Source organism: Nicotiana sylvestris, chromosome 9 (genome assembly GCF_000393655.2).
Source record: "Nicotiana sylvestris chromosome 9, ASM39365v2, whole genome shotgun sequence".
Lineage (NCBI taxonomy): Eukaryota > Viridiplantae > Streptophyta > Magnoliopsida > Solanales > Solanaceae > Nicotiana > Nicotiana sylvestris.
In genome coordinates this window covers 61,250,234-61,263,489 of record NC_091065.1, presented here as the reverse complement: position 1 = coordinate 61,263,489, position 13,256 = coordinate 61,250,234, and the positions used below count along the sequence as shown (strand labels likewise).

The window sequence follows — 13,256 nt, the reverse complement described above, 5'->3', positions numbered from 1 at the left end:
ATAACTCTAAATGTACATTATACTAATGTAAAATGAGTTTTGATGGATACAGGTAGTTCCGTGAACATTATTTTGCTAAGAGTATTATGTGAGATGCAAGCAGAAGATAGAATAATACCAAAGGCACATACTCTATCTGGATTTGACAATTCTAGTGTTGTAACGAAAGGAGAGGTAACACTCACCACATTCACAGAAGGAGTCATCAAAGATACAAAGTTTCAAGTAGTACATATGGACATGGCTTACAATATGATCCTTGGGAGACCATGGATCCATGAAATGGATGTTGTTCTTTCAACCTTGCATCAAGTCATTAAATTTCCATCACCCTAGGAGTATGTCAAATTCGTGGAGATCAACATACATCTAGGAGCATCAATTCTATAGAAAATTCAAGTACGAAAAATGAAGGAAAATAGCAAACACAAAAGACAGTTGAGGGCACCACAACACAAACTTCAACTGAACAGGGACGAACAGGTGTGGATTCAGGGCCTGACACCATTAGAGAACCAGAAGAAAATGAAAATATCAAAACAAAAATTGAGGAATTGGAGCTTGTTGTGTTATTTGCTTAATGGCCTGATAAAAAAGTCTACGTAGGGGCCAATCTTAGCCAAGGCATGAAAGGTAAGTTAATTGAATTTTTAAAAACTAATGTAGACTATTTTGCTTGGTCCCACTCTGACATGACAGGGATACCACCGGAGGTGATGACTCACAAATTAAATGAAGACCCATCATACCCTCTTGTCAAGCAAAAGAAAAGAAAGCAAGGAACTTTCAAGAATCAGGTGATTCAAGAAGAGGTTCAAAATTGCTAATGATTGGATCCATCTGCGAGGTAAAGTATCCTAATTGTTAGCCAATACTGTCGTAGTTCCAAAGAAGAATGGTAAGTGGCGAGTTTGTGTAGATTACACAGACCTTAATAAAACTTGCCCTAAAGATTCATTTCCCCCACCACATATATATCAGCTGATTGATGCAACTGCAGGGCATGAACTATTAAGCTTTTTAGATGCATATTCAGGTTATAATCAGATCAAAATGGATCCGGGAGATGAAGAAAAAACTTAATTTATAACAGATAGAGGGACTTACTGCTTTAAAGTAATGCCTTTTGGTGTCAAAAATGCTGGTGCAACATATCAGAGGCTGGTTACTAAAATGTTTCAAGAACATTTGGGAAAAACTATGGAGGTTTATATAGATGATATGCTCGTTAAAACTCAGCATTCGAGAGATCACATATCACACTTGTCTGATACTTTCCAAATTCTGCGCAAATTAATATGAAGTTAAATCCCGAGAAATGTGCATTTGGTGTTGGATCAGGTAAGTTTTTAGTTTTTCTTGTTTCTAACCGTGGTATTGAAGTGAATCCCGCACAAATTAAGGCCATTGAAGAAATCCCTGATATGCTTTCAAGTAAAAAAAAAAGTTCAGAGATTAATTGGAAGAATTGCAGCCTTGGGAAGATTCATTTCCAAATCATCAGAAAAATGCTCTAAATTCTTTTCAGCTCTTAAAAAGCAGGATCATTTTGAATGGAATGAGGAATGTCAGCAAGTGCTCAGAAATTTGAAAATGTACTTATCAAATCCACCATTGCTGGCAAAACCAAAGGCTGAGGAAAAACTTCTCATTTACCTTGCTGTTTTTGAAGTAGCGGTAAGTGTTGTTTTAGTCCGAGAAGACCAAGGTAAACAATATCCGATCTATTATGTTAGTAAATCTTTGTTAGATGCAGAGACACAATATCCTCAATTAGAAAAGCTTGCACTTGCATTAATCATGGCATCTAGGAAATTAAGACCTTACTTTCAGTGTCACCCTATTGCCGTAGTAACTGCTTATCCCTTACGTAATATATTGCATAAGCATGAGTTATCAGGTAGATTGGCTATGTGGGCTATAGAATTGAGTGAATACGAAATCACATACCAACCTAGAACTGCTATAAAATCTCAAGTGTTAGCTGATTTCGTGGTTGATTTTAGCCAAGGGATGAAATTAGAAGCAGAAAAAGAATTACAGGTGTTCAATGGAGCTAACCTAGGAACTTGGACGTTATTCACTGATGGTTCATCTGACGTAAAAGGTGTAGGTTTAGGGATCATATTGGTACCACCTATGGGTGAAACCATTCGACAAGCTATCAAATGTCATTCTATAACTAACAATGAGGCAGAATATGAGGCTATGATTGCAGGTTTAGAACTGGCACGAGAACTTGGCATAAATTAGATTATAATCAAGAGTGATTCACAACTCGCAGTTAATCAAATGCTGGGGACTTATACAGCCAGGGAAGCAAGGATGCAGCAGTACTTGGAAAAGGTACGAGATTTGACAAAACAATTTCAAAATTGGAAAGTTACACAAACACCAAGGGATGAAAATGTTGAAGCAGATGCCCTAGCTAATCTCGTATCTGCGGCTAACATGGCAAGTGATGCAAATGCTTCAGTTATTCATTTATTTCATTCAGTTCTAGACCCCGACAAGAATGAGATAAATTTTAATAACTTAATGTGGGATTAGAGGAACGAGATTGTTGATTTTTTGTAGTATGGTACCGTCTCTGGTGATAAGAAAAAATCTCATGAGATTCGAAAAAAGGTTGCCTAGTATTGCTTAAAGCAAGGCAATCTTTATCGAAAAATATTTGGTGGTCCCTTAGCAAGATGCCTCGGACCTTCTCAAACGGAGTATGTAATGAGGGAAATACACGAGGGGCATTGTGGGAACCACGCAGGAGGAAGATCATTGGTAAGAACCCTAATTAGGGCAGGGTATTATTGGCCTAAAACGGAAGAAGAAGCAAAGAGTGTCGTGGCTAAATACGATAAATGTCAAAGATACGGTAACAATATGCATAGACCTGTGGAGTTACTACATATGGTCATTGCTTTTATGAAATGGGGAATGGATATCGTGGGTCCATTACCACAAGCAAAAGGACAGGTAAAATTTTTGCTCGTACTCACTGATTATTTTACTAAATGGGTAGAGGCAGGAGCATTCAAACAGGTACGAGAAAAGGAAGTGAAAGATTTCATTTGACAGAATATCATATGCCGATTCGGTGTACCAAAGGAGATCGTGTGCGATAATGGCCCTCAGTTTATAGGAGCTCAAAACACGGAATTCTTTCAAAGTTGGCAGATTAAAAGGATTACGTCTACGCCTTATCATCCGGTGGATAATGGGCAAGTAGAATCAACAAATAAAGTCATTATCAACAATTTGAAGAAGCATTTAGAGGAATAAAAAAGTAATTGGCTAGAAGTGTTACCTGGTGTTTTATGGGCATATCGCACAATCGCAAAAACAAGTACAGGAGAAACACCATTTTTGTTGGTTTATGGAGCAGAAGCTTTAATTCACGTTAAGATAGGAGAGCCAAGTACGAGGTTTACGAAGGCAACAGAAGAGTCTAATGATGAAGAAATGCGTGTAAATCTTGATTTACTTGAAGGAAGACGGGAAGCTACATTAATAAGAATGGCAGCACAGAAGCAAGTCATAGAACGGTACTACAACCGAAGAGCACGCCTCAGATTCTTCAAAATTGGGGACTTCGTGCTCAAAAAGGCTTTCCAATCTATGAAGGCAGCTAATGCGTGTAAATTAAGTCCAACATAGGAGGGACCCTATAGAATTCATGATATTGCAGGTAAAGGACCATACGAACTGGAAACAATGGATGACAAAATACTACCTTCACATTGGAATGTTGTTCATTTGAAGAGATACTACTTCTAAGGAATATCCACGGTCAGGTATCTATGTTTTAAAATTCTATTTTCGAATTGCTAAAATTTTACTAATGATTTTAGATGATAGGCAAAAAGCTAACCCGTACTAAATGATGAGTCACGACTTTCAAAGCACGTGGAATTAAACTTTCCGGCCGAGGGTTACAAATATTCTGATAGAAATTCAAAACGGGTTAAGTAGTCTTCATCTGTAATCGTATCTTCGAGTCTCGTATGTTTTTCCTTTTTCAGGGAAAGGACCAAATAAGAGGAATAATCAAGTGCTCGAGGCTTCATACGTCAACACTCAAACACTTGGGGGACTACATAATATACACAAGCATGTGTATAAAGAAGGCAAAGAAGATTGAGAAAAACCAAAGTTCAGCCTGAAAAAGTCAAGTGCAGAGTAAAAATCATGAAGTCACGAACTAAGGCCAAAGAAAACCTTATTATAGTTAGGGTAAAGGCTATGTACTGAAATGGGTTATAAATAAAAACCTCGTGTTTATTATTTTTACTTTTTTAAATCTGTTACAAGAAAAGCAGTTACGAGAAAGTTATAGATGTAATTCAAATACATGTAAAGAGTTATTCAAAACTAGACAAGGTTCAAATAAAAACTTGTCAAAGTTTTTTCAAAGAAACATGTGTGTTCCTATTCTTTTATCGTATGTTAAACACCATTATGAAGTTGAGACGTCTTCTTCATTAAGTGTCGAATATAAAAGGGCCCTCTTTTATAAAACTCATGTTCAAATTAATTAGTCATGAGGTTAACAGAAGCATTTTTGAAGAATAAAAATGCAAATTATTTTGTAAGTCCTTATAAATAAAGGCAAGAATAAAGTAAACAGAAGTTCAAGATAATAACGAAAAAACTTCTTAATATTTTTTTTTTAAAAAAAACTTAAGACTAAGTACGAACTAAGTTATAAAGCTACGAATTGTTTATACAAATTGCCCCATGAAAAGGTCTGGGGACTTGCGTTTCCAAAATAAACCCTCAAATGAAACCAAGGGTTTGATCACAATTTTCCGAATAAAACAAAAACAAAGATATTCAAACAACTAAAGCTGGTCATTGAGAAGTTGAAGGTACTGAAGCAGGAGCATCAACAGCAACGGGTTCAACTCAGGTAGGAGTATTAATAGTTGCGGGCTCAACTTGACTTGCAGCAACAGGCTCAACTGGGCTTGAAATAGTTGGGATACCCATATCGACTTCAACATTCGTGGAAGCTTCGGCCATGGGAGAAGGAAAATCTTGAGTTTGCTGAGCTTTCTCAATAGTTTCATTGATTTTAGCCAACTCAGATTCCAAGTTGAAATTTTCTTGGCCAGCTTCAATTAGGGTATCACTGCGTGAATTCAAAAACTCTCAACTTACTTCAATAGCAGATTTATCTTCAAGGATCTCATAATCCCTTTCCCAGTCAGCAATCTTGTTTGTTAACTTCTCATTTTCAGCCAAGGCAGATGTGTAAGAAGTCAGGAGAGAGGCATGGGAGCTTTCTAAAGCAGCACCTTATCAGAAGAAGCTCGAAGGCTTTCTTGTGCCTGAGTCAAATTTTGTACGAGATCCCCAGTGTAAGCTTCTTGTTTACTCAAAAGAGCATTCAACTCTCTGATTTCTTCACTAGCCTTGGACAGCTGCTCTGAGAATGAAGCTTCAAGGTGAGTTTTTTCTTTATCTGCTTGGCTTGAGGAAGCCTTTTCAACCGCCAACTCCGAAGTCAAAGCTCGTACCTGCTGCTCCAAGATACTCTTACACTCTTCTAAATACTCCACATGAATTTTCAAGCTCTCAAATTGTTCCCTCCAATTGCACACCTCTAACTGAGAATCACGCACTAATTGATCTTAGTGGGCAACTCTTTTCATCATCTCTGTGCCGATAAGGTTGGCCTAAAAAGAGGAAAAGGAAATAAGAATCCTCAAAGATAGAAAAATTACAAAATAAAAGAAAAAAGAGAAAGGGAATACCTTCAAAGTGGCGTGCACAATATCATTCATCAGGGTCACGGAACTATGGCTCTCTAGCTTAGCTTTCTCAATTGGGCCCATTAAAGGCTCTAGCCATACATCGCTTGACCTGATTTCCTTAAGAGACTGCCCTCAGCAGGGACTTCAATGACTACTCGCCTCATAGCAGCACTCCTACTTAAGGAGCCAACTTCAGTGCGATGAATGTTTGGATGAGGAATTGTCGAAGGAGGAACATAAGAGTTAGTAAAAATAGTCTGGGGAGGAATGGGAACAATCGAGACTGGCAAAGAATGAGTTACAGACACGGGTGTCGAAGAAGAAGCCAAGGGTACTTCATCTAAAACAGGGCCTAATCCTTCACTACCAAACCCGCTAATACAAAGCTGCTCAACAGAGTCATGAGCAGCAACAGGAGCAACGTCATCATCAGGAATCAGTACCGGAGTCTCAGAAGACTCGGTAAGAGGAACAGAACGACGGGGGGATACCTCTGCTTCATCATCAGAAATGATGCGTCTTCGAGCTCGTGGCCTTGTCACCAAAGAGCCCCCGTCTTCCTCCTCTTCAGAGTCTTGTTCCTCAACGGCAACGACTTTTCTTTTTTGCAGAAGAACCCAAGATTATTTCTTGAGCCCTTTCCAAAGAGATGCGGGAAGCCGCGACTGCCTCGGTAGTGACTCCACGAATAGCAAATCTTGATAAAAAGATGTATTGAAATTAGTGCAATAAAAAAAATACACGAAAAGATGAAATAAAATAAAATCTTTTACCATGAGTTTTTACTTTCCAACCAAAACGGTTAGAAAGTGTCTTCCAAGACCTACCATCCATTGGTGCGGTCCTCAATAACTTGTCTACCCAATCACGAAAATTAGAAACGTCTTCCACAACTCCCATGGTTGTTAAAAAAAGCAAAATTAGAAAAGTTGACAAACTTGAAGAAAAAAAAGATACGAGAAAGTTAAAAAGACTTACGTGCAAAATTTCACTTCTCAGGGAAGGGAACATTATCATCACCCACTAAACCAACAGTGGGGGCAGCAACAAACCTGGCATACCAGCCATGGTCTTTGTCATCCTCAAGGCTCACCAAAACTCTCTTGCTCCTGGTTACTTGTGTGAAAACATAATTGCGGAAGAGTCTAGGGGAGTAAAGGTGAATCAAATAAGGGAAAGTAAAGGGAACACCAGTTGTGTTGATCAAATGCCTCAAACAGGCAATAACCCTCCATATGATTGGGCCAATTTGACCCCAAACAAACATCGAAGAAACGACAGAACTCAAGAATAACATGGTCAATAGATGGTCTAAACCCTAAGGTGAAAGGGTATGTATAAATTAAAGAAAACCCTGTCATGTAAGAGGTGATTCTTTGATTTGGATTAGGGATAATAATAGGGAAATCACTACTCCAATGACAGTCTCTACGAACTACAGAAATCAAACCTTTTGTAATTTGAGTGGGATAAATATCAACACGATCTAAACTAGAGACTTGGTTCCTAAGAGAAGATAGTTCCGTAGGAACTATCTCCTCTAATTTAGGCTCACGAAGAGGTTCAGAAGGTTCTTTACCTCTTGAAGAAGATCTTTGTGAAAGTGAACCCCTAGTTCTAGAAGAAGGACCAGAACTAGGTAAAGGAGTGGAAGAACCACGAACAAATCCTAAATTACGGAGCCTACCTCTCCTTCTACTTCTAATGGGGGCATTAGGGAAGGTATCAACTATGGAAACCCTTCTAGGGTTAGAATTTGAAGAAGACATGACGAAGGAGGATGATACGATGAAGAAGCAAACAGGGATTTGAGAGATTGAATATCCAGTAAACTTTATGTGGAAAAGACAAAGAAAGAAATTATATTTATACTGATAAGCAACCACTGAAGGAAAAAATGTAATGATGGAAGTACTATAATAATGATAATTGACGCTTCGTGAATAGTGGATATGTGAAAAAGCCTTAAAAGGGGTTGCAAAACTGCAGAACTAATGAAAAGGTGACACGTGTGAAGAGCATTAAATGGAAGTGACAATTGAAACGTCAATTTTGTCATAGCATTAATGGTGACAAAAATTCTCTTTTTAATGAAATCCACTTCCCAAATATTCAATTGATGAATAAGTGGTAAGTGGATGGACTATCTGTATTGGAAAAAATTGAGTTTACATATTAAAGTGGAATAAAGATGACGTGTCAAGACACGTAGACTAGTCAAAGAGTTACAGCTGGCAAAGAGACACGAATTGCAACAGATACGAGCAAAGGCAAAGGAAGAGGCACGGGCAGATATTCAAAGGACTCGGCGCCCGTATCTATTTAAGTCATTTAGGTCCAGGAATCAAGGGGAATGAATCTGACAATATATGAGAGTACAGATACAGTATTTAATGAGCATTAAATACTGAATACATTAGAGAATCTGTATTAAATACAATGATTGTGTAACGTAGCATTCAATGTCTTTAATTACTCATAATAGCCTAATTATGACAAGGGCAAAACGCATATCTCTCAAATATAAAAGGGAGATAACTGATCAATTGTAGGGACACGAAATACTATCTGAATATATTGATTTACTTGTTTTTCTTCTGATTATATTATTGCTAGCCAAATTACTTTCTTTCATATATTCTTTTGATTATCAGTAACCCGAGTTCTTCTAAATTAAAGCTTTGACCGAAATCCCATTTTTTGGTTAACCACTCCTTAAGTTAGATGGATTTTGCCTTATCCTTGTATTTTAACTTATGGAGTATTAATAGTATGTTAGTAGTATCCTCTACATATCTTGGATTTTCTCGGATCATTGGTCGTTACGACATAGAAAGCCCACTAGTACACTCTTCACTCTTTGGCATTCTTTGCATTAAGATTCCAAGCTTGCTAGAGTACTTAATTATATCAATTGATAAGTAAACGAAAGAAACGAAGAGCCAAAACAATTTGAACGTTTAATAACTGACCTGTAACACCTTCCATTAAAACAAAAAGTACAAAAGCTAGCGTACACATCATTGAACTAGGGAACATCACGTAACATTACACTATGAATGAAACCAAACATGCAAGAACAACAAAAACAAAACAGAAAAAGGAAAAAAATCACCCTTTTCTCACACTAGCTAGCAAACTTGAGTACATGCATGAAACAAACTTGAAATTATAAAGATAGTAATGAACTAATTATATGAAACTGCTAAATCTTCAAGGAAGTGGAAGGTTCCCTGCACCACCACCAGCACCTCCACCAAACCCACCACCTAGACCCCCCAACCCACCTACACCACCAAGACCTCCAACATTCCCTATTCCACCACCTAGTCCACCTAATGAACCACCCCCAAGTCCTCCACCAATTCCAGCTCCAGCACCAACTCCGCCACCAATTCCAGCAACGTCGCCACCTACTCCGCTAATAACTCCGGCAAAAGGCAAGCCATTGCTTCCAATGCCACCAAAACCTCCAGTGCCTCCAAAGACATTCTTTTGATCAGCAAGACCTTTGTCACTTGGCATTTCTCTTGCTGCTGTGGTTTGAACCACTACCAAAGCAAGACAAAGGATAACTATGGACAACTTCGCCATCACTTCCTCTCTTTTCTTTTTTTCTATCTTTCTCCTACCTTTACACCTGAGTGATGAAGTAGTGTCTCCTTGAGTCTCTTTTTATAGGCAGATATGGGTTGGTGGAGAAGAGAAGAAAACATTAAATGGAATTCAATGCCTCTTTATAACTCTCGCTTGTATCCATTGGGTCTTTGGAGGAACTTCAGGTACTGTATTTGTTTTTTTGTTGCTAATTCTTGGTCCCTAATAACCCTTTTTCCTGTAGTGTTTTTAGATTGGTTGGGTCAATAGAATGAATAGTGCTATATAGATGGTCAATTGATTATTTACTAAGCCACCGGCCTACGGACCCTCAGTCAACTGGAACCTAAAGTTACACCAAAATACCGATGCTAGAGAGGAGCTCGAAAAATGAATAGACATATCAAATGTATACAGTACTCACCCTTGCATTTACAGGGCTGCGTGTCCTAACTGTGACACAATAGTTTAAAATTGGGTAAATTTCACTATGGTTACATAAGTATAATTTTCTTTTCAGAAAAGTCATATAATTATATTTTCTGACCCAAAAGTCAGAGGAGTACTATGAAAACTCGACTTTCCGATGCAATATGATTTTACTTCAAATCTTTAATTTTTTTATTTTCACCTAACAAATATTAACCCAATTAAGAGAGACGACCCAACCCGACCCATCCGAATCAACAAATTCATACATTTTAATGGAAGAACTTTATATTCAAAGGAATTTTATAAGAAAGAAGTTTATGAAATTGTGTGCTGTGAACCGGGTGTTGAAATTACTTGGTAAGCCAAAATGTCACAAGTGGTTAACATATATATTGTATGCTTTCCAAAGTAATAGTTCTTCTTTCTTGAAGTATTCTGCATGAGATTATAAGAAAAGAAAAAAAAAAGGAAATAAGGTATGGATAATGAGAGAGATACTCGAAATATCATTATTAGTTTGGATGAAAATCTTGAAAAGAAAAATAAAATATGGATTAGAGAATAAGTAGCTCCACCTGTGCGGTAAATTCAATGTGTCCCTAATGAGAATTTAGTACACCAGCTTCACCTAATAAAAACGGGAGGAGCATTTGATTTTTGAAACCAAACTCCATTGGAACGATTTCAATGGAGGATATTAAAACACATTTTTTGCGTAACAAGGAACGCTAAGCTAACCATGTCGAACTGGTGAATTGCATTGAATATTGGAGAGATAAACAAAGAGTCATTTATTTGAAATTTATTACTCCACTATGTGTTGCAGAGGGAAGCAGTTCATCAGATGACATTTCTTCGTTTGCAGAGAGCGCGCTAAGAAATAAGTCACAGTGTGCTGTTGTCGACAGCTTTGCTCTCACCAGCCAATGGACAGCAATGCATCTGAGGAGTGAAGGAAATCTTCAAACTTAGTAGTAGTAGTAAATGCTTTGTCAGTAAGTTGCTGGCTGTTGTTAAAATTGCATTCATTTTTCCCGCTCTGCACATGAATTCTATGTGAATTATTACTCTTTCCATTCATCATGGCCCAACCACATACACCAAACAAATTCAAACAAACGTTTCGGCCACTCCTTTTTTCTTTTTCTTTTGGACAAGAGGGGTTGCTCTCATGGTAAGCAACCTCCACTTCCAACCAAGAACTCTCCCCAAGAGCAAGGTGGGAAGTTCTTGGAGGGAAGGATGCCGGGGGTCTATTTGGAAACAACCTCTCTAGTAAAGTCCGCGTACACACTACCCTCCCCAGACCTCACTAAGTGGGCTTATACTGGGTTGTTGTTGTTGTCCCATAAGTATCTATCGTGAGAAGAGAAGATTTAACCGAACATAATATTTGAGTTAAGAAAATGAGGTTGAAAATGACCTCCATCGACCCAAAAGGAGGTTGTAAATGACCTCCATCGATCAAGAATGAGGTTGATTAATTAGCGAGACCATAGGTTGATAGTCTTCCAAAAAGTAATAGATGAACTATCGAAAAGTAGGTTGGATTAGCGACCATAGGTTGATAACGACCAAGAAGAGGCTGACTATCAATAAGTAATTTTTTTTTTTTTTATCAAAAGTAATTGATAATCGACCAGGAAGGAAGTTGATAAAAAAAACAACCATTGGTTGATTTAATCGAAATAGAAAAAAAAAAAAAAGAACAAGACGATTTCTTAAAATATTCTTTAATCTAATTAAAGGGTTATCCATCCAACTAAAAATAATCATTTAACTATTTGAAGATTTAAAAAAGGTCTTCTAATTAAAGGACCCAGGTGAGAGTCTTTGATAAACGACTAAAATGCATATTTTTCGGTGTACTTTTATCTCTTAATTTGTGTGGTTACGGTCGGTTATAATGAGTTTTTGTATTGAATTATGCTCATTACGTGCATTCTTATGTGTAGGAGCAAGTTGGACGAAAGATGAGCAAAAGAAGTTAATTTAGGACCAAAAGACAAGAGAAGTACTTCGCTGTTCACTCTCGCGTGCACATGAGAGAGTGAACGAGCTAGCTGAGGAGAGCTTAAAAAAACGAATTATGGAAAAAAGGCATGGAAGTGCACGAGGGACTTGGAAGGAAAAGAAAACGAGAAGAACTTTGCTCGTTCACTCCCGCGTGGCACGAGAGAGTGAACGGGCTAACCTGAAAATTCTTTTCCAAAGTTGGCAGGTATTATTTCGCCCCATGCTAACCTTGTCCCATATAAATAGTCCTTAAAACTTACTTTTGAAAGGAAGACGACCTAGGAGGAGGATCGACCAAAAAGGAGAGACCTTTTTGGAGAGAGGATTCGACCCAAGGAGGCAAGAACACGCCAGGAGTAAGGCGAAGAATTCTTCTACGAGTTTTTCACTTCCTTCTTCCTATTTTCATTATTGGTTATGAATTCTAATGTTGTAGTTTTGCATACTATTATGAATAGCTAATTTGTTATTTAGGGTTTTGATGGAACCTTTTGCAGAACAAATTCTTGTGACATTTTTATGTAATTGAGTTGTTGAATTTCTCCACTTGTTCAACTACGTGTTTATTGTTGTTGATTGAATGGCCATCAATTGATTGTTCCAATTATATTGGTCGAGAGAGAGAGTATGCATTTAGGTTGTTGTTGAACAACATCACTCCTAACGTATGTGAGAGATCAATACGGAGGGTTTAAAGGCGAGATTAGAGATAACGAAACCTTGGTGCGATTGTAGTGAGCGGTGAATTAGTGTCAGCTAGCATAGTTCGAGAGAATACGTCTAGTAAATTGTGTTAGTTGCTCGAGTGAGAGAGCTACGACACCCAAAGTACTCACGATCGGTAGAGAATACTTATGCAAAATTATAGAAGACATAGCACGAAGGATTCTGATAATTGAAAAAATTATAACTCTAAACCTCCTTAATTTAGTCTACAACCCTTAATATCTTAAGTTATTATTTACTATTTTAATTTTTTAGTTAATTAGTTAGGCATAAGAATCTTAATATTTAAAACTTAGAAATTATTCGAGCTTGTTTTCTTAGTGATATGGAACAGTTATAGCGAAACCTTAATTCTCTGTGGAATTCGGCTCCGGACTCTTAGACCGGATTATATTTGCAGCGACCGCTTATCCTTTTTAGGACTAGAGTTGGGCGTGATCAAATTTTGGCGTCGTTGCCGGGGAACTAAAGGTGTAGTTGTAGATGTACATATTGCTAGGTTTCAAATTTGATCTTTTATCTTGTTTTCTAGTACTTGATTCTTTTTTAGTTTTACTTATTAATTTGAGAAACATGGCATCGTGGAATTATGAGAATTTTGGTATTGGTAATTCTACTTTTATTCCTCCTTATGCATATTGTGGAGGAAACCACTCATGCCAAAATTATCAAAATATTCCCGAGAGCGAACACTAACTCAATCTTATGTGTGTGGTATGTGTCGTGGCCAAG

At 37.6% G+C, this 13,256-nt stretch overlaps 2 protein-coding genes across 2 annotated transcripts; one reads left to right on the top strand and one right to left on the bottom strand.

The window, feature by feature from the left end:
* The first annotated feature begins 692 nt into the window (after positions 1-692).
* LOC138877654 (uncharacterized) lies at positions 693-2,550 on the top strand. The gene is made up of 4 exons (XM_070157281.1): positions 693-797; positions 1,543-1,662; positions 1,834-2,170; positions 2,285-2,550. The coding sequence occupies exons 1-4, from the start codon at positions 693-695 to the stop codon at positions 2,548-2,550; spliced, it is 828 nt and encodes a 275-aa protein (XP_070013382.1).
* Positions 2,551-8,966: 6,416 nt separating this feature from the next.
* Positions 8,967-9,347, bottom strand: LOC104232837 (glycine-rich protein 5-like). The gene has a single exon (XM_009786119.1). It carries the CDS (start codon positions 9,345-9,347, stop codon positions 8,967-8,969), a length of 381 nt encoding a protein of 126 aa, XP_009784421.1.
* Between the last annotated feature and the right edge of the window lie 3,909 nt (positions 9,348-13,256).

Bases quoted from the DNA above. Each gene is read 5' to 3' on its own strand.
- LOC138877654 (XM_070157281.1), top strand. From the start codon at position 693: ATGACAGGGATACCACCGGAGGTGATGACTCACAAATTAAATGAAGAC. The intron at 1,663-1,833 runs GTTTTTGAAGTA...CCTTACTTTCAG, and splicing joins AACTTCTCATTTACCTTGCT to TGTCACCCTATTGCCGTAGT. The intron at 2,171-2,284 runs GTCATTCTATAA...CACAACTCGCAG, and splicing joins CATTCGACAAGCTATCAAAT to TTAATCAAATGCTGGGGACT.
- LOC104232837 (XM_009786119.1), bottom strand. From the start codon at position 9,347: ATGGCGAAGTTGTCCATAGTTATCCTTTGTCTTGCTTTGGTAGTGGTT.